This window comes from Halichoerus grypus, chromosome 8 (assembly GCF_964656455.1).
Source record: "Halichoerus grypus chromosome 8, mHalGry1.hap1.1, whole genome shotgun sequence".
NCBI classification, from domain to species: domain Eukaryota; kingdom Metazoa; phylum Chordata; class Mammalia; order Carnivora; family Phocidae; genus Halichoerus; species Halichoerus grypus.
This window is the reverse complement of record NC_135719.1, coordinates 116,823,003-116,843,695: the sequence shown is the minus strand read 5'-3', so window position 1 is coordinate 116,843,695 and position 20,693 is coordinate 116,823,003. Positions and strand designations below refer to the sequence as shown.

At 57.1% G+C, this 20,693-nt stretch overlaps 1 protein-coding gene and 1 long non-coding RNA gene across 3 annotated transcripts in view; one reads left to right on the top strand and one right to left on the bottom strand.

Moving 5' to 3' along the window:
* Positions 1-11,866, top strand: part of SPTB (spectrin beta, erythrocytic) — a 107,933-nt gene extending 96,067 nt beyond the window's left edge. Inside the window, exons 23-32 of the mRNA XM_078053818.1 lie at positions 2,279-2,557; positions 3,025-3,155; positions 4,068-4,272; positions 4,524-4,898; positions 6,312-6,556; positions 7,643-7,781; positions 8,238-8,322; positions 9,158-9,354; positions 9,655-9,704; positions 10,190-11,866. Of these exons, the coding sequence (XP_077909944.1) occupies positions 2,279-2,557; positions 3,025-3,155; positions 4,068-4,272; positions 4,524-4,898; positions 6,312-6,556; positions 7,643-7,781; positions 8,238-8,322; positions 9,158-9,354; positions 9,655-9,704; positions 10,190-10,337 (1,854 nt within the window). The 3' untranslated portion in view covers positions 10,338-11,866. The remainder of the gene's footprint in view (positions 1-2,278; positions 2,558-3,024; positions 3,156-4,067; positions 4,273-4,523; positions 4,899-6,311; positions 6,557-7,642; positions 7,782-8,237; positions 8,323-9,157; positions 9,355-9,654; positions 9,705-10,189) is intronic.
* On the bottom strand, positions 11,339-19,594 carry LOC144378860 (uncharacterized). 2 transcript variants are annotated; one of them, XR_013440733.1, is made up of 2 exons: positions 16,919-19,594; positions 11,339-16,582 (listed from the first exon to the last, which is right to left on the bottom strand). It is a non-coding gene; the product is annotated as an uncharacterized LOC144378860 (long non-coding RNA). The 2 variants fall into 2 exon arrangements; XR_013440734.1 differs by having other exon boundaries at positions 11,339-16,578.
* Between the last annotated feature and the right edge of the window lie 1,099 nt (positions 19,595-20,693).

Sequence of the window (20,693 nt, the reverse complement as noted above, 5' to 3'; positions counted from 1 at the left end):
TCCATTTGCTCTTCTGCTCTTTTTTAAGCCTGATGGGTCATTCCTGAGGCCCCGGTCAGACTCCTGGAAGTGAGCAGATGCAATACTTCCTCCTGTATCAGGAGTACAAGCATCCTCTCGTATCTTCCAAGAAGGCCAGCTGCATGGGCTCATCGAGCCCTGCTCTTGGGCAGAGAGTGGCCCTTCCTGCCTGCTCTACTCTCTGGGTCAGGAAGTGGGGGGCGCCACAGCCAAGAGCAACACGAGCCTGCAGACTGGTCCCCGAGAAGAGCGGTGTGTCCCAGCACGCCAGGCAGCATTGCAGCTCCCTGGGGAAGAAAGGCCGTGGCAGCAGGTACTTCCTCAGAATAACAGCAGCTGACATCTGCTCACAGAGCCCAGCGACTGGGCACGCGGCTGCGTTACGTTCAAAGAGGTGTCCGAATGGTTCCTCAGACCTTTGCTTCCAGTTGACGTGACCTAGTCACAAAGGCTCCAGTGTGCACAGGCAGGGTCTTGGGCTAGAAGGTAGTAGGTAGGGGTTCAATTAATGCCACAACCTGCAGTTACAGGAAGGAGACTGGTAGAAGATAGTACCCTGGGGCCGCAGTTTCTTCAACTATAAAATGAGCTGACGTCAGTCCTTCCAACACCAAAGACTTTGGCTCTGTCTGGCCTCGGTGTGATTGCCAAGAGACTCTCAGCTCCCCTGGATGAAGGTTGCTATTTCAGGAAAAGGGCAACACAACTATCTTTTCCCTAATCAAGAAGGGAAAGACAGTCTCTTGGCAGAGCATGGCTGCCCTAGCCAAGACTACGCTAAGCTAGATGAGCTACAGCTTAAATCTCATTTTATCATTCCCTCTATTGCGGTGGTTCTCAAACTTCAGTATGCGCCAGACTCACCCAGAGGGCTTTGTTAAAACACAGTCGACCAGGCTCCATCTCACTACTGATTCAAACTCTGGGAGTAGAGCCTGATAACTTGCACATCTACCAAGATCCTAGGTAACGCTGATGCTCTTGTGTGGGATCCCACTTTGAGAACCACTGCTCTAATGGTTATCCATTGCAACTAGAACCAATCCTGCAAGGTACCACATGAATGGTTCTTGGCTTGGGCTGCACAGTAGAATCACCTGGAGGGCTCCCTCCATGACAGTGTAAGCTTTATGAAGGCAGGGGTTTTGTTGATCTTGTTTCCATGTTGTCCCTAGAGCCTAGAACCAGACCCAGGACCTAGGAAATAACTTCATAGCTCTGTGTTGGACACATGATGTAGTAAGAATACATCATAAGGAAGCACACTGCACGGGAGCCTAGAAAGGAGTTGCTTAAAAAGAGAGAAATAGATTTTAGGATCCCTTGCAGAAGTTATAGGGTCTCAGGGAAAGAAAGAGGCACACAGAGCTGACACCATGGGTTGTTTGAATTCAACTGCACGGACCATGAAAAATTGTCAGGATTGAGATTCCGAGTATAAAGGGTAAGAAGGAATTTCGGCAAGTTAGGTGACTTGTGGCTCTCGCTGGTTCTGTGTATTTTCAATGCTGACAGTCCCTGTGTGGCTTGTGTGTATGCCCTCCGGATGGTTTTAAAGGCCGCGGGGACATTATAGAAAGGGAGGAGATGAGGTGTAAGGAGCCGAGAGCCCACATGCAAGAAGCAGCGAGGCCCGGGCCTCTAGGACTCCGAAAGTGAGCCACACATGGGGAATGGCCCACCCAAGAAAAAGGCGACCCCATCACCAGAGAGAGGAAGACGCCCTCTTCATGACCAAATGCTTAAACAGCAAATAATACAGAGCTCACAAAAGATTTAAGAAATAGAAATGGGGGGCGGAAAGCCAAAATCCTAAAATCTGAGCAAGGAGCCACCATCAACTCTTGTCTCCCACGGAGCCAGAGGTGCTAAAATAAGATATCAAAGGCCATTTAACAATCGTTCTCCGTTCCTCCAACCCGTCTGGCTAAGAAGCAAGCTGTGCTGAGACGCAGGAGGACTAGGGAGCAGGGAGAGCCCCGCTCAAAGGCCAGCACTGCCACTCACTGGGCACGAGTTACCCCACCGCGGGCTGCCCCCCCCACCCTCCCCTCTCCAAAGGCTGCAGGGGTGAAGGCAGGGGGCACGGACGCAGGGCGCTGTGCGGTCAGGGCCAGTTTTTATGGCCACTGCCCGCTCCACACTCACTTCCCAGAGCGGGGGCCTGCCAGAGGTGCCGGAGGTGGCCCTGGGTGACCCGCTGCACGCGGGCCCAGCCACCCTCCCTCACCTCCCAGCCCTTCCCCTCCGGCCACAGACGCTGCAGAACGAGATCCTGGGCCACGCACCGCGGGTGGAGGACGTGCTGCAGAGAGGGCAGCGGCTGGTGGAGGCGGCTGCGATCGACTGCGGGGACATGGAGGAGCGCCTGGGGCACCTGCAGGGCTCGTGGGACGCGCTGCGGGAGGCAGCGGCCGGGAGGCTGCAGCGCCTGCAGGACGCCAGCGAGGCCCAGCAGTACTACCTGGACGCAGGCGAGGCCGAGGCCTGGATCAGTGAGCAGGAGCTCTACATCATCTCCGACGAGACCCCCAAGGTTGGCCGGGGCTGGGAGCCAAAGCCAAGAGGAAGAGCTGGGGCGGGGCAGCCAGGGGCCAGTGACACACTGTAAGCCCCCGTGTACGGGGACACCCGCCACAACGTACGTCCTGCAGCCAGGTGCCCCATTTGCCGACTTAGATGTGATCGAACCCAGGATTTCCCCACCTTTTTGGTGCCATGGATTCTGTCCTGAGGGGCTACCGGGAGGGAGGGAGACATGAGCTGAGGCGTCTCTAGGGAAGTTTTCGTGGGGTCAGAAGATTGGAGCTGGGCCTGGGAGGGTAGGTATCAGAAAGGAATCAAGAGGAAGGTAGGGTATTGTTGGGGAACGAGTAGCAGGAAGGACTCGTGCCCCGTTCTCTTGGGAGGGTCCCACGAGCCTGGCTGCAGCCGCCGCCCCCGCCCCCACCCCCGTCTCAGGCGCCTCCAGGAGCAGGTGCCCTGAGAGTCGCTGCCTCCTAGGACGAAGAGAGCGCCATCGTGATGCTGAAGAGGCATGTGAGGCAACAACACGCGCTGGAGGAGTACGGAAGGAACATCAAGCAGCTGGCCGCCAGGGCCCAGAGCCTGCTGTCTGCGGGCCACCCTGAGGGGTGCGTGTGCCGGGTCGTGGACATCAGGCCAGGGGCCCCGCCAACCAGGATCCCTTCAGGTCCAAGTGGGAAAACAGCAACAGTCTTGGGGATAACTGGGTTTGAGGCCACTGCTTTCTGGACTGCTGGCTGGCCCAGTTCCATCTCATGCCTTGGTTTTGCATGAGGAACTTCAAACAGGGCCAACTAAGGCCTGGTTTGCAAAAAGATCAGAAAATGGAATAGCGAAAGTACCCTCTTGGTGAACCAAGAGCTCCAATCTTTTGAAGAATTAGATTATGCTAAGAGACACTGAAGAGTAACTTTGCTTTTCTCTTTATGGTCCAGAAGGTACTTCAGGATCTCCCAGTGTCCTAGCAAAAATCCTTACATAGGCATGAAGGTAGAAAACCTACACCCATCTAGTATGTGGGTCTGCCTGGGCCAGACACGACAGGCTGCACCCCCAGGCATGGCCTGGTCCTCAGCTGCCTGCAGGGCATCCACAGCCATGGGGCTTCAGCAGCCACCCCAATATCTCCCAAGGAGCCCCAAGAATTGAGCCCCTGGTTCTACAGGCCCCATCCCTGCTGCCTCTGGAGCTGGGCTCACAGTGCTGCTCCATCAGCCTCCTTGGGAGAATAATGGAGGAGTTCCCTTTTGTCTCCCTGAGCTTCCCCGAGTGAGAGATGATGGTGGGAGGCACCCTGTCCGGAGGGGACACATTTCGGTCATCCCCTGAGGCATTCTGGTCTAAGGGATGGTTTTTTTTCTCCCCAGCACTTCCCGGGAAAAGCTGCTGTCATTTCTCCTAGTTTCCTTTCCCCAGCTCTCCCTGCCATGGGGCTGGGGAGGAGCAGATCGGCCCCTCTGAGCTGGCTGCTCTGTGCTCTCTGACTTCGTCTCTGAGTGCTCTCTGGTTTTGAATTCCAGGGAGCAGATCATCCGACTTCAGGGGCAAGTGGACAAGCAGTACGCAGGGCTGAAGGACATAGCCGAAGAACGCAGGCGGAAGCTGGAGAACATGTATCACCTGTTCCAGCTGAAGCGGGAGGCAGATGACCTGGAGCAGTGGATTTCAGAAAAGGAGCTGGTGGCCTCTTCCCCTGAGATGGGGCAAGACTTTGACCATGTTACAGTGAGTACTCACGGTGACTGCTCTCTCTGTCCTCCTCGAAGGCCAGAGACGCAGGAGCAGTCATGCCAGGCGCGCGCACGCACGCAGTGCTACACAGAGATGGAGACGCGCCGGCGTGAGCTCAGGCTGCCCTGGGGAGCTGTGGCCCCAGGGGGTGGTGGTTCCCGCCCTGCGGAAGTCTGCAGCTGGGGCGATCACACCACCCCACCCCTGGGCCCCGGTAACCGCCTTTCTGTTTCCCCCACGTCCAGCTGCTCCGGGACAAGTTCCGGGACTTTGCCCGGGAGACGGGGGCGATTGGGCAGGAGCGGGTGGACAACGTGAACGTCGTCATTGAGCGGCTCATCGACGCAGGCCACAGCGAAGCGGCCACGATCGCCGAGTGGAAGGATGGGCTGAACGAAATGTGGGCGGACCTGCTGGAGCTCATTGACACACGCATGCAGCTGCTGGCCGCCTCCTATGACCTGCACCGCTACTTCTACACGGGCACGGAGATCCTGGGCCTCATCGACGAGAAGCACCGAGAGCTGCCGGAGGACGTGGGGCTGGACGCCAGCACCGCCGAGTCTTTCCACCGGGTGCACACGGCCTTCGAGCGGGAGCTGCACCTGCTGGGCGTGCAGGTGCCTTCTGTCCCCTGCTGCCCACCCCTCCCCACCGCCCCAGCAGGCTCCAGGGACCTGCCATCCACCTCTTCCCCAGGGGCCCGGGGGTGTCACCCTCTGCAATGGACACCAGGAAATTTTGCCTCTTTAGAAAGGCAGCAGCTCGGGCTGCTGTGGGCGGGAGCTGTGGCCTTCGGTCGTTCTTTAGCTTCAGAAGTAGTTCTTCAAACTGAAACCTCACAAAAACCCAAGGCATAAAATACCTTAAAATGCTGTCTCTGGTTGTGCAACAGGGCTCCTAGGGAACACATATATGGTGCATTTCTAGCACCAAGTACTGGTATCGGCATTACGTTTAGTCACTGACTGCTCATGGCCACGCTCTGAGCTAGGTACTAACATCATCTGCACTTTATAGACGAGGAAAGCAAGGCACAGAGAGTAAACAAGTTCCCCGGAACGTGTGGACAAACAGTGGAGCCAGGATTCAGATCCTGGTGTCCTGGCGTCCTGGCTCTAGACTCCATGCCCTTGGCCACCGGGCTGTTCAGTCTTTCTACATGGGAGCTGGGGGGACCCCAGGATCTGCTTAGACCCCCTCCTCGCATCAGTGGGGTGGCCCCCGAGGCACCTCTGCAGGCCCACAGGGCTCCACAGAACTTGGAGTGATGGAAAGGGTGAAGGCAAGGGGACCCCCCTGCCGGGGCCTTGGCAGCCTTCCAGAGGCCCCAGGAGAGACGGGCTGGCTGTGGAGCCCTGCACCCAGCCAGCGGGGTCCAGGGATAGGACGCCAAGGTGGGTCGAGCCCTCATTCACTCAGAAGAGGACCTCCTAGGAATTTGTCATCCAGCTGCAGGTGAGGCCTGTTGCGGTCCTTGTGCTTTGGGGGTGCCAGAGCCCCTGAGGGGGGCACAGCCCACTGAAGTCTCAGGAATGAGGCCTCATTGCACTGGGCCCGGCCTCAAACAGGGGATCTGGTAGAGCCCCTTCCTTGACAGGCAGCATGCAGAGTGGTTAAGAACAGGGACTCCAGTCTGCACCCCTCTTCTAGTGTCAGTGACCTCAGGCCACTCACTCAGGCTCGCTGTGCCTCAGTTTCTTCATCTCAAAAACAGGGATCACAATAGTACCTCTTTCATAGGGCCTATGAAACATGCCTGGCACGTAGTTACTCTTACTACAGTACTTCTGGGGAGATCAAAGGGCAGAGAGTCCCTTTCACTCCCATATTCTCATCAAAGCCCAAAAGATGGCTTGGGTCCATAGAGGCCAAAACGAGGAGACTTCCCCCCCAGCATTGGTGGGAGGCTGAAGATCTTGCCTTCCAGAAGAGCCCTGGGGAGGGAGACCTGGAGGAGACAGACCTCTTGCCCATCAGAGGCCCAGGACACATCTTTCTAGGGAACAACGTCCGGTTTTGCCCAACCACAGGTGCAGCAGTTCCAGGACGTGGCCGGCCGCCTGCAGAAGGCATACGCTGGGGAGAAAGCAGAGACCATCCAGAACAAGGAGCAGGAGGTGTCTGCCGCGTGGCAAGCACTGCTGGACGCCTGTGCCGGCCGCCGCACACAGCTGGTAGACACGGCAGACAAGTTCCGCTTCTTCGCCATGGCCCGAGACCTCCTCTCCTGGATGGAGGGCATCATCCGGCAGATCGAGACCCAGGAGAAGCCTAGGTAAGGGGGACATGCTCGGGGCCGAGCCTCAGCCACTCTGTCCCCGCTGCCCTGGGCCTCCTCCTTGGCGGGACCGTCTTGGACTGTGGGGGCACCTGAGGCTGGGTCCAGGCAGAAACAGAGCGGCTCGGCTTCTCCTGGGAGGACCAGCCATCGCAGAATAACGGGAGCCTGGAGAGTGGCGAGAAGGACGTCTGCCGTTCAGACCTGACGGCAGGGCAGTGACCCCAGCTACAGCTGTCAGGGAGAGCAAGCGCTCCACGCATCCAAAGCCGCGTGCATCTGAGCCTGTGCATCCCCCCCCGCCCAGTGCTGGGACAAGGTGGCTGTTCTCCCCAAGCTCCAGAAGGAGCTCCTTGTCCGGGGCGCGGGGCTCATGCCCATCTCTGTCCCTCTGCCCTGGAGTGCCCGTCCTGACGGCCAAGACTTTATAGTTTCCATCTTGATTCAGAATGCGATTCACATAACATACCATTCAGCCACGTAACATGTCCCATTCAGGGGTTTTCGCACGATCACCGGGTACAACCCTCACTGCGGTCTAAGTTTAGAAAACTTTCATCACCCCAGAAAGAAGCCTTGTACCCACTAGCAGTCATCACCCCACAATTCCCTCCTCTCCCCAGCCTCTGGCAACCATGAATCTGCTTTCCATCTCTCTAGCTTTGCCTGTGTCCTAGACTCGTCATAGAAGGGGACTCAGACAATATGTGGTCCTCTGTGACCGGCTCCTTTCACTTAGTGCAAACCTTTTAAGGTTCGTCCATGTTGTAGCAAGCATCAGGACTTCATTCCTTTTTATTGTCAAATAATATTCCCAGGCTTCTTTCGGGGTCTCTGAACCCCCAACCCATCCCCTGCCCACTGACCAACGGAAGACACTAGGGCATCAGCGTTCCCACTGGGGCTGGGCTGGCAGAGGACCCCCTGGCTGGCCAGAGAGAGAGGAGGAAGTGGGGTCAGACTCCCAGGCAGGTGGGGGGCGGCCCTCTCTGGTCTGGACTTGGCATCAGGCAGGCCAGAGTCACCCCGAGTTTCCTTCTTCCCCAAACTCCCTCCCCAACCCATGGCCCGCCCACCCCCCAGGGACGTCTCCTCGGTGGAGCTGCTCATGAAGTATCACCAGGGCATCAGGGCAGAGATCGACACCCGGAGCAAGAACTTCAGCGCCTGCCTGGAGCTGGGGGGGTCCCTGCTGGAGAGACAGCACCAGGCCTCGGAGGAGGTGAGAGGACAGTGGGGTGAAGAGGAGCCCCTCCCTGTCCTTGCCTGCATTCCTGCCGGGCCACACGGCTTCCTGGGAGGGAGCTCTGGGCCATGGTTTCTCTGAGAGACTCTTTCACTCCTGGAGCATCAGGGCTGTGTGCAGGGACGAGAGCCCCAGCAACCCCACCCAAGGTTGGCAGCTTAGTAGGGGAGAGCAGGCTCATAACCCACCTAACCACCCACATGTGTGCATGCTTTGGCGTTGGCAACACCCATGTCCTAGGAGAAGCACACGTGCCTCAGAGAGGTTAAGTAACTTGCCCAAGGTTGCACGTCTGGCAAGGGGAAGGGCCAAGATGTGAAGCGAGGTCCTTATGACCAAACCCAGCATGCTTTGCAGGACCCATTTGCACACCCCCTCAGACAAAAGGAAGGTTTACCAAAAGCCTGAGCTATTCTCCCTTCCTTCCCACAGATTAGGGAGAAACTGAAGCAGGTGCTATCCAGGAGGAAGGAGCTGGATGAGAAGTGGGAGAACCGCCAGGAACAGCTCCGCATGTGTGAGTGCACCTGCGACCAAGAACTTGGGAAGGGGGGCAGACTCCTGCTGAGGTGGGGACAGGGAGGAGGTGATTTTCACTGCCTAGAGAAGAGCCCCCAGAATGCCACCCATCAGCAAGGTTCTGGGGCCAAGGGCCTCGGGCGTCCGCACACAAGAGCCACCTGGACACACTGCTGGCAGCCCACCTCTTACCAGCCAGCATGCCCTCTCCCTGCCTGCCCTCTGCCCCGCCTGGGTCCAGGCAGAACCTGAGTGGCTCGGCTTCTACTGGGAGGACACCGCCGCCTTGTGCCAGGTGGTGTCCCTGTAGCCTGGGGAGGGGTCAGGTTAAGGCTCTGGCGCCTCCCACATGTTTGATCTGAAGCATTTCAGGCACAGAGAGAGCTCTGTCTCCTGCAGCTGGAGACTAAGGAGAGGTGGAAAATCCACCACTCCTGACTACACACGAGCCAGGAAGGCCTGACGGCCCCCTGGTTGCTTGTGCACGATTATGTGGGGCAGCCAGGGGCTGGGAAGAGGGCGTTCGAGGCCAACGGCTGCTCCTCAAAAGGAGACATCTGAATTATATTTTGTTTTCAAACTAGTGTTTGTTCTAAGTCATGTGTTTTTCCAATATAACTATGGGTAGGGATGAGGAAACCCTCCCCCCACATGGCATGGGATGGAGTGGCCTCAGGCGGCAGGGCGCCGCTGAGCAGGGTGTCCACGTGGTTCAGGGACCCTGTCAGGCCTCCTGCCTGGCCGCCAGCCCCTTGTCTGCGGAGCGGCCCACTGCTGAGTGCTAACAGGCCCTTGGGCCTGTGGGTGGGTCTGTGGCTTGTTCCCCGTGGCAGTACTGGAAGTGTGCCAGTTCTCGAGGGACGCCTCTGTGGCCGAAGCGTGGTTGATCGCCCAGGAGCCCTACCTGGCCAGCCGGGACTTTGGACACACGGTGGATGGTGTGGAGAAGCTTATCAAGAGGCATGAGGCTTTTGAGAAATCCACAGCCACCTGGGCCGAGCGCTTCGCCGCCCTGGAGAAGCCCACCACGGTGAGCTGGGAACGGGCACTGGGAGGCCCCGCAGCTGCGCCTCGGGTGGGGGATCCCAAGTCAAGAACTCTGAGCCTGTTATTAGGCACCCACGGACAGTGTAAAAGGCTTGGTGAGGGGCAGAGTGGGAAGGAAATAGGAGACGTAGAAAGTACTTCTGAATGCAAAAGACAAAGGGGTGATTTCTAAAAGAACAAACACCAGGTGTGTGGGGAGGCATCTTTAGGGAAAGCTGGTCTAACAGAAAGCAGGCTCTTCTCTGTGGCTACTCTGATACCCTGGGCCTTTCCTTCCCCTTAGCTTGAGCTAAAAGAACGCCAGACCCCAGAGAGACCCCAGGAGGAGAGTGGGTAAGTGTGGGGAGGGCCAGGCGGTGGATTTAGCAGGAGCGTTCTGCCAAGGAGGATGGGTGGGAAGGGGGAGGGAGGGTACTTTTCATCAGAAACAGGCCCCCTGACGTCTTAACAATACCTGGGCCACTAGCCAGAGAAATCTGGAGTGTCTGCAGCCTAAAGGCGGAGAAGAGCTTTTGTTTCCCCCAAAACACGGGTGGCCTGAAGGCCTGGTACAGCAGAAACACCCCCCCCCACCCGCCCCGTTCTGGGAGCCACCTGAACACCTGCCCCAGACGCCATTCTGCCTCCAACCATGTCCATTTCTGAAGGGTCTGCCGTACGTTTCGGATTAAGCAGTTCCTTGCTAAGTGCCTTTGCCAGGAGGCCCGGACCGGGAGAGAGCTGACATGTTCCTGGTGGGGAGGGTGGGAAGCCAGGTCCTAGGGGTAGGCATTGGCCTTGGGGAGATGGTTTCTAAAGGAGGGCTATGTCTTCCATAGGCCTCAAGAGGAAGAAGGCGAGACAGCAGGGGAGGCTCCCCGAGGTCCACATCGTGCAGCTACTGAGAGAACGTCCCCGGTCAGTTTCCTGTCCTATCTGTCTGGTTCCTGGGAGTCCTTGCTGCCAGAACCCTCTCATCCCTACTAGGCTCAGCCGGGGCAGAACGCGCGGACAGGCACGCACCACCCACGCTTCCAGACTCCGCCTTCAGATCAGTCTTCTTTTTTACTTAGGTTTCCTTAATTTCTAGAATAATTCCCCTCCTCGCTTCAACCCAGAAGAAACTGACATGCCAGCCCACTGGCATGACTCTTACTAGTTTGATTTTATCTAGTGTAATAAATTTTATTGTATAAATACATCACCATCTACATTAGGAGAAACAGTTGATCCAGGGAAGACTTATTTTTATATACCATTCTTCTCCCATTTTCCCTCTCACTCCATCCTTAACACAGCATGCCCTACACACACATTCACACACACGCGCGCACACACACACACACTCTTTCTCTCACACATGCACAAACAGACCATCTGATCTCGCCTGTCCCAGCCACGGGCATTCAGGGCAGTGAAGGGGGGACACCCAACCCTCTAGCCCATCCCTCCCTCCTACACAGAGCACCCTCCTCTTTGCTCCCTCCCCCCCCCCCAACTCCGGGCCTGATGCCTGTGGGTCGGTTTGAAGGTGGAGCTGGCTCTGAAGCAGGAGTGAAGGAGAGCCCCAGGGCTTCTGGGTCACAGGGCCAGTCCCCCCCCCCCTTGTAGAAAAGGAGGGTGCAGCAGAGACCTGGCTGACGGAAGTGTTGGGAGGGTTCAAGACAGACCAGCTGCCGAAGGCGTGGGGCACATGGCTTCAGGAAGGAATAGGTCCATTAACTGAAAAGACCCAAGGTGCCCGTGCAGGGAGCCAGGGAGGCTGTAACCCCGATTTTGGAGAAATGCCCTAGAGAGCAGCTAAGAAGAAGACAAGACATCAGCACGTGCCTTGCATGGCTCCCCAGTGCATGTAACCCTACCTGTGCAGCTGCCTGATTGAGCTTGCATGAGCCTTTAGGGAGATTGCTGTTATAGGTGGAAATTTCTGATACACCGGCCACCCCAGAAAAATGCACATACAATGAGTCTTTCCCATGCGGAATCTCTGTCAGGTCTGTATTTCGGCCGTTCTCACACTTCTGAGAGTCACACGCACACCCTCTCCCACGCTGAGCTCCCTCTGCAGCCTCCAGCCTGGCCAGAGTCCTCCCTTTCCGAGCTGCACCAGCCCGTCATGTCCAGCAGAGGGCATTCCTGGGCTCCCGATGGAGGGCCGCTCCCAGAAGTGCCCTCTGAAGCTCCCATCAGCGCATGTGGGGTCTCTGGTGGACTTCGTCCCAGCCCCTTTTTCCCAGAGACAGCCCCTACTGGAAGGAGAGAGAACTCTGGGGGCTGGCCCGAACTGTGGACGCTGGGGCTGGGACTGTCCCCCACGGCCCGCGCTTCGGCTGTGCATCCCTGTGTGTCTCCGTGCAGTGGTGTCCCTGGTCTGCGGGCTCCTTTGTGATCTCCTGTGCGACTCCGTGGTTTGTCATGTTCGTCTGTGTGAATGTAATTACACGTGCATCAGAGCTGCCTCCGTCCAGCACCTGAATGTCACTGGGTTTGGGGGAATAAAATCTGCTTGGGCCTGAGCATCTCTGGAAGGAGGGAATGAGCCTACAATGGAGACCCTTCCCAGAGAGCCGGCCACTGCGCCAGAGGGGGAGATGCCCGGGTTTGGTACAGGAAGAAACCAGATGGCAAATCCAATGAACACCAGGCCCGAGGCCCCAGGCCTCATGGAAACAGCCACGAGGCTGCTGCTTCTCCTTTCTGAGCCCTTTGCTGGGCTTTATGAGGATCTCCAAAACTCCACAGGAGGGCACAATCTCCAATTGGTCTTGGGTCTGAGAAGAGAGGACAATGGGTCCCATGCAGGCTGGGACACCTGTGCAGAAAGCGCAGGCCTGTCCCGAGAAGGGCTGACAGTGTGCTGCCCCTTCTCTCCGGCCTGGCCTGGGGCACGGTGGCTCTCCTGCTGTCCCCTGTGTGTGTGGTCCGGTGTGGGAGCCCTGTAGAATAGATCCATGTGGTGTTGCTTTCTGTGAAACCCATCACTAGTGCATGCTGGCTTCCTGCTTGGGGGAGTGGGTGGGAGTGGACCAGGCACCTGAACCCCTGCCTAGCCGGCTCCACACCCTGGTGGGGGGCAGCCTACCGGCCCCAGCCCAGTCCTCCCCTTCCCGGGTGCGTCCATGCTGTTCCACGTCAGTCTTTTCCTCAAGCACATCATCGTACAATGAATTGTCTCCCTCACCACTTTTCCACATTAGAGCACGTTCTGGTAAAAAAAAAAACAAAAAAAATCCATTCATACAGGTAAGTGTGTAGGTGTGTGTGAGGCCAAGCAGAAAAAACAAGGTATCAAAAAAGCCAAAACTTCTGGAGTGGAAGTCAGGACATTGCGTCCTAGTCCATGATTCTGCTGGAGCATTCCTGCATGATTTTAGACAAACCACCTAATCCTCCTGGGTCTCCTCACCTTTATAAAGCCCTCTCATAGGGATTACAGAAAGCCCAGGACATTCCTGTGTGTCAAAAATGTACCTAAGTAAAGGGAGAGGCTGGGAGAGTTGGGTTTCCCCACTTTCCTCAGGTCTCATCCTTAGTTCTAAGGAGCCTGTTCGCTTGTCGGGTGCTAGTTGGTGTGAGGCTGGAGATGGGAAAGAAGAGGTAAAGGGCTGGGATATTTGCCTTTGTCCTTGTTTGGGGAAGAGAGGCAGGGTTGGCCTCAGCTCCTGCGGAGGTCTGGACCCTGAAGATGGCCCCAGGGTGCTGGATGGGGCCTGGTGGCAGGCTGAGCCATTCCCCTTCCTCTTAGTGCCTGGGGCACTGTCACCCTAATACCCCCTGCCTTGTGTGTCTCCCCTTCATCCCAGATGTGGCTCTGGAAAGGGCTTGGGGGTCTTGTCAAGCATCCTCATCTTCCAGACCCTGGGTGCCTCAGAATCCCAGGTGTAACATCTGTGGTGAGATGTGATGATCGATTCCACGGAGGGAAATTGCAGGGGATCCAAGTCCCTCCAGGCTTAGGGGGCCCCAGCCAACAGCGCTGGGTGTCTTCTGCACACCGCATCTGTTTCTCGGCTTTGGGGTGGGAATTGGGGCCTGCTTGAGGAACTCTCCCAGCGGGGCAGCTGTGACTAGTGAGAGATCCCTGACAGGGACTGGTGTTCCTAGGGGCTGTGACAAGAAAGAGTCCGTCTTCAGGGTCACGGTGGGGGTAGTCATGCCCTGCCCGCCTCAGGGACGTGAGGCTACTCCAGAAAGCAACTGCTGGGTGCTGTTCGTTATCAGGCCCCTTCATCAGGGGGTCAGGGAAAACTCTTACCCAAGTGCAGCTCACAGACATCACTCTTAGTGTGACCCTTCAAGACTGCCTGCCCCTGGCTGCCCTGGAAAGGACTGGGCATCTCAGCAGGGACAAGGGAGGGGAGTCGAGCCACCCAGGTCCCTTGCCTCTCCCATAGTCTCAGAGGTTGCTGTGGCTTCAGGGAAGTAACCAGCCCTTGCAAATGTGAGGGACGTGCCCCAGGCGCTGGGGGCGCTGGGTCGCAGGCACTGGGTCACTGCCAGGATACCTTTCAGACTGGCACCCCCTTGGCCAGCTGGGCAGCTCCCCTCAGAGCAGCCTCCCTGGTGGGTGGCCTGGAGCTTTACTCAGCGGCCAGAGGCCGGGCTCCGCTGTCCTTGGATGGAAGGGATGTGGGCGTGTGTGGAGGGAGCAGCTGTGTTTCTTCTTGCCTGAGCACGCTTTCCCGATCCTTCCTCCCCCACCCTGTGAGGCCCAACGGAGCTGCCGCTTCAGGCATTTTCAGCCCATGCGAATCATATTTGTTCATAATGAGCAGAAGGGGCCTGGAAAGGACTCTGTTTTCCCCTAAACCTGGGCATGGCCCCGTCTCCCCAGGATGCCTGAATCCGCATTGCCGAGGGTGGGGTCTGCCGGCCCTCTGGCACTGCACCCTGATACTCCAGGTTCCGTCTGGACCTGTGTCCCCCGCCCAGCTCTCTCTGCTGTGGCCACGTGTGATCTTCCGGGCCCGGCTGCTCCAAAGTTCTTTTTTAGGCTGCCCCTAAATTCTTTCTTGCAAGCTGTGTTTCAGAGCATCCCAGATACTGACGGACTCGGGACGGAACCCAGTTAACATTGGAGGCGACCTCAGAAATGGGGTTTGAAGCCGCCAACTTAACCACTGGGCGTCGGATCTGGATGGGGGAGTGGGCATCTTCTCTCTCTAATCTTTCTGAGTGGCTGGCTTAGAGTCACCATGGGATGGAGCGGCCACCAGCTTCTCCAGGGCAGAGGGACCAGAAGAGCCCACACTGATGGCAGGAATGGTGAAGACCGCTCCCAAGGAAGCCTCATTCTCCTCCCGCCCATGATGGCGGTGGACCATGTCTCCCCATCCCTGTCTGAGGGGACCCTGCACATTCCCCTCTCCTCTCTCCTTTCCCCTCACTTCACCTGGTGCCCTCCCACCCCCATCATCTTCCCTGGTGTCCCAGTTGTCATCTCGGATGGATGACTGGCCCCCGGGGTCCGGTGTGGAGCCACACTGCCCCCCGTCCCACCTCTCATGAGAGCCCTCCACCCCAGCCACTCCTGCCTTCCTTCTCCTCTCTGTAGGCATTTGTCTCTGCTCACCCTGAGTTGCCATCTCTTCATTTCTTCTTTCAACTCAACAAAGCATCTCTTTTTCTTCTCTTGTAAACAATTGTCTTCTGAACTGTCTTCCCAAGCTGCCTGCCCACAGTCCTTCCCACCCCTTTCCCAGAGGACAAGCGCCCAGACATCAGACACTGGGGGAGCATGCAGTTCTCAGCAGCAGAAGTGGCCGGCTTCCCCCACCTCCGTTTCAAAGCCTTGTTGGATTGCCTCAGGCATCGGGCCATAGGTCTCGTGTGGCCCCACGCCCCTCCTCCGGCCCCTTCAGGTGTCCTCTGACTCATCCCACATCAGCGGGCTCGGCTCATTTCGACCAAGAACTGCGCTGGGTAGATGCTCTCCTCCCGAGCAGTAGTCCCCGCCCCTCGTGCAGCAGGATTCCGTAGGAAGAGCTCGGAGTTTGGGACCAGACAGATCTGCTGCCTCGACTTTCCACTCACTAGATGTGTGGCTGAGCAAGCTGCTCATTTTCCCTGACCCCCCCTTTCCTGAGTCTCTAAAATAGGGGTGGTGATGATGCCTGCCTCACAGGTGTATCATAGAACTGGCATCGAGGAGAGGACCTCAGCCTTCATTTTTCCCTTCATTTTTTCTCTGTCCCTCACTGCAGTCCTTCATCTCTTAAAAGCAGCCTTCTCCCTATGAACGCCAAAGCCCTCCCAAACCAACCTCCCTGGAGTGCCTCCCCCTGGACCCGCCTACGTACACATTCCAGGCTCAGTCCTTGCTGTGAGATCAGTGGGCAAAAACCATCACATCTCAAGGTGGAATGGTCTCTTCCCAGGATGCACCCTCATGCCCTGGTTCTCGCTTATCAGCATCTCCTTTAGAGAGAAGCCCCCTCATTTGTGTTTCCTTGCTTGTTAATACATCTGGGTTCACCGAGCATCTTCTAGAACCTCCAAAACACCCTGTGGTCCCAAGCCAGGTGATTTTTCTCGTGGGAGTTCCTCATCTCTGTGCTGTCTTCTACACCAGCAGCTGGCTGGGCCTGGAAGTACACCTTCAACCCCTTTAGTCCAGAGTAGAAATGTACCCATCTTGCCCCCTTTCTTCTCCCCTTCTTGAACCTCCTTTGTGGCCCTCTGCCTACTTTGCCTGCCCAAGCCAGCTTCCTAGCCAGGCAGGACCCTAAAAGGTCAAGCTTACAAGACTCTGAAAAGAGGTGGCCATCCCCTGCCCACCAGGAACTGAGGCCTCTGTTTGACTACAGTCCTGTGAGATCCTAAAAGCCTCTCCTGTCCATGCCCTTTCCTCCCCTGATGTCCCCCAACCCGCAGCCAGTACTGCCTGTCCCCTGCCCTCCTCTGACCCCACGATCCCAGCAGCCGGCACACGCACACCTTCCTCTCAGATGCCCCCACTTCAGCCACCTGTTCCCCAAAGCGAAGAACCTGGCTGCACCCTGCACACAGCACCGCCCCCGATGCCAGCTCCCACCGCGGCCATTCTCCCTCAAGCTGTCACTCCCAGTTACGGGCTAGACTGCCCAGCTGCTCCAGCCTGCCACCGAGAATTTCCTCCAGGCCCCCTCTTTCAGCTCCTCCGGGTGGCGTCTCCAGGCTCGGCCCCCTCAGCAGTGTAGGCGTAATCTGTGCATCGTCCTCATGAGCCGGGGCTGAAGCAGCGGGCCTCCTGCCTTACAACAGGGAGGACAGAAGGGACTCAGATCATCTTTCCCAGGGCCCTTTGGCAGCACCTGCCTGTCTCCACAGCCACACGAGTAGCCAGCCCTGGGCCCCAGCTTCTCACCTAGAACCCCTCCCGGTGTCCTGCTCTCCGCTGGTCCCACCCTTGTAGGGCGAGGCAGGCTCTCGAATCCGAGTATGGCACGGTTCCAGGGGCAGCAGGAACACGGTCCCCACCTCCTGTCCCTCCCCTTCGCTTTCTTTTAGAAGACAGCACAAAGCACATTTAGCCCTGGGGCCTGGGAAAGGAAGGTCCTTCTGGCCAAACCATGCCCCATCTTTCTCACCTGTGGCTCCTCCCTTAGCCCTGGAGAGCAGTTCTGCTTCCCTGGACGTGGGGGTGCGGGGCGGGGGGCAACAGCTGCCAAACACTTCTCTCACCCTCTTTCTGGGCTCTTCCTCAGGCCTTGGCCTTCTGGGCAAACGGGACAGAGTGGCTTTTAAATTGTCTCCACATGAATAGTCAAGAGCACAGAAGAAATCTTTGCAGACATTGAAAAACCCCCATTTTCCAAAACCCATGACCTGGCCATTTAACTTTTGACCTTGACGGCCATGGCCTCTGAACGTCCCTGCTAGGGAGTGGGGGTGAGGCACTCAGGAGGAGGAGGCAGAAGAAAGGTTAGGATGAAGTTGGGAGGCAGGCCTGGAAAAATCTGCCTTTATTTACAGGGGACAGTTCCAAAAAGGAAGGAGAATGGCAGTATGGGAAGAATATGTGGACACAGTCCCTAATGAAACCAGTCTGCAGAGGGCAGAGGCTGAGCAAGAGAGGCACACGCGGTCGTGAGGGTCTTCTCTGACCCGCCCCTCCCCGGCAGGTGCAGGGAAAGCACTGGCCCATGACCAAGAGGAGCAGTATAGCCAGATGGAGAGGTGGGGATGAAAAGAGGCTTCACTTTCTGCATTAATAATCCACCCCCCACCAAGCTTTATACCCAAGTCAGAAGGGTGGCCTGATCAAGTCCACAGAAAAAGCCCAAAGCCAGGCCCCCAGGCCCCCAGTCTCATCCCTGCCAATCTTGCCCTTCCTCCCTCTGGGAGGATGATCCTGGTCTCTAGATCCTTGTGGCCAATGCTAGCTCATTGCAGACACTTGCAGATACAAGTACTACAATTGAGTAAAGATGAGTGTGAGCCACAGTTCTCGTGGGGCTGTAAGACAGGAAAAAATGAAAGACCTAAAGATGTGATTTAAAAAAACAAAATCCTTGCCTTCTAATTCTGGAGTGCATGCTCTCAATCACTTCTGATACTTACTTGCTGTGTGGCCTTGGGTAAATCACTTAACCTCTCTGAGCATAGATTTCCTTGTAAATTGAAGGTATTACACTAGGTTAGTGGTTTTCAAACTTTTCAGTCCTGTTATTTTCTTTGAGAGATCTTACTGGAACTCCAACTTAAAACTGTGTATTGGACAGTCCTGATTTGATGGGACCCAAACATGACCAGCTTTGCCTTTCTTCCAGCCATGGCATCAGACATCCGCATTGAGCCTCTCCTTCCATTGCTTTACTATCATCTCAGGCAGTCCTCGGTCACCTTCAACTGTTAGAGTCCACCCAGTGTGTCTCAGTTTACTACTTCAGTCCGCTATCCCATGTCACGTCCACCTTCTCCCATCCTCCATTTCTCTATTTCAGGTTTGACCCGTGGTCTGAAGGACCCACAATGGGGAGCACAGGGTCTTCGCTCTTCTCTGGCCCCTCCAGGCCTCCACCTTCAATTGTGGGGCAAGCAGCAGGGAGTAGCAAAGGGGGCGGTGTCTCCTGCCTGGGGCGGCCCTGGTCCTCCTGGGCTGCCGCCCTCGGTCCTTCAGTCCAGACATGGCCAGCTCCAGGACCTGCAGGAGCCCTCCCACCCGGTGCTGTAAGGTCTGCGGCAGGCGGGCCTTGGAGACAGGGCTCTGACGAGCCGGCTCGAGCTAGGCTGCCTTCGTTGGTGCTTGGCACACAGAAGACCCGCCTGTGCCCGACCTGGCCGACCTGGCGGGGGGAAGCTGGCTACCCCCGCTGCTCCCTTCTGTCCTGCCTGCTTCTGTGGTAGGGGGTGGGCACAAAGGCAGATCGCGAAGGCCTCTGCAGATGGGGACCGGGAGGCCTGCTCCCCTTCTCGTGGACATCTGCCTCCACTGGAGGCCCCTCACTGGGCTGGGCAGGGGCCGGAGCACCCCACGCCCCCCAGGGAAGTGCAGGGAGGTAAAAGCCACAGCTTTTCCGGGAAGCAGGGACTCCTTCTTTGGGGATTCTCAACTTCAGCTGCTCATTAGAGAGTGTGAAAAACTTATTCGGAAATACAAATGTTCTGACCCCGCACCAGGGTGTATTCTGCTAAAGCTCCTGAGGTGATGGTAAAAGGCAGCCAGGGTTAGGAAGCACTGCCCTACTCCGGCAAATCCCAGTCCACTGATGGGAGCAGGACCAGTTAGCCCTACACTGCGACCCGGGAGGACCTAGGTTCTCCCTTTGGAAGGTGGTAGAGGAGACTTAGGGCCCGTCCCCTTGGCCTTGGGGCCTTAGACACAAGCCGGTACCAGCAGAGTCCCCATTCGACATCCTATTAGACGTTTTTCACACCTGTGTTAGCAGCACAACCCTTCGTAGGAAATCTTGCCGGAGCCCACGTTTAACTCAGTTGGAGTCCCTGTTGCAGCAGGGGGAGGGGCCGGAGCCAGGCAGTGAGCCAGGGCTTGGCCAGCAGCGTTGGCATTTGAAACCATCACCCAGGCCCCTCAGCTGACTCTAAGAACCTCCCTCACTGTGTTCAGGGGGCAGGGAGTGGGGATGGAGCTGGAGGCGTGGGCAGAGTCGAGGGAAGCTGAGCAGGTGGCCCCACAGGTCAAGGGAGAGCCAGACAGGAACCAGGCTGGGGGGTGGGGGGGGCGCTCAGGCTTCCCAGTCCTGCCGGGTAGCCACCCCTGGGTCTGAACCCCTAGCAAGGTGTGCTCCTCCCGTATGCCCCTGAGCAGGGGGAAGAAGAGAGCCAGTGGCCTCAGGACCTGCAGCCGCCACCCCCTCCGGGGCCGCAGGAGAAATCCAGTGGGGATGAGAGGCCCGCCACCGAGCCTCTCTTTAAGGTCCTGGACACGCCTCTGAGCGAGGGTGATGAGCCTACAACGCTGCCGGCCCAGCGGGACCACGAGTACAGTGTGCAGATGGAGGGCTACCTGGGACGCAAGCATGACCTGGAGGGGCCCAACAAGAAGGCATCCAACAGGTGTGTGTGGGACGGGCCACCTGGTGGAGGGGTGGGCGGCTCCCAGGGACTTCTCCCCCTACAGAGCCTCGGCAACACGGGCAGGGGAGGGGAGAGGGTGCCTTCTGCCTCTTCTGAGAGCTCCCGGGCACCTGGGCATGATGGGAAAAGGCCTGAGTTCAAATCCTATACCCTTGTACAAGTTACTCAGCCTTTGTTTCCCCATTTGTAAAATGGGGATGATGGGGAGAACCTGCCTCTTTGGTACAGATCCCAAGGCTGGCAGAGTAGGTTCTCAGTGAACACTCGCGGTTATTCTTATCCCAGGGCTGGGTAACAGGTAGGTAGGTCTTGGCAGCAACAACATATCCTTGATCAAGTCCCACTTTTTAACCAATCTGGGCCTGTTTCCTTAGCTGTAAAATGGGAGAGGAGAATAGGGTTGGCATACGTGCCTTCTGGTGGTCCCTCCCAGTACTGTCCTATAGCAACTCTGTGCCCCTGAGGAACTCATTCGAAGGCTATGTCCTTTCCTGGCCCTGAGGCAGTTACGTCCTTGAGTTCAGTCTGTTCAGGGCTGCTTCTACCCAAGGTCCCCGGGGGCCTGTGTTTCCAGGCAGCATTCCATTCGCAGGGACACTGGGCAGCATCGAGAACCAGCCATATTCTCAGGGCCAAGTGGCAGCATACAGAGCCTGGGCTGAGGGGGCTGGGGGTGGGACATGCTAAAGCTCATTCAAATCCCAAAAATGAATTTGGGGGCCCAAGCACCCTGAAGAAGTTTATTATTTATACAGAATCCACCTTTAGAAAAGGGGAAACTAGCATCTACTGAGCACCTGCTATGTGCAAGGCATTGTTAGGACT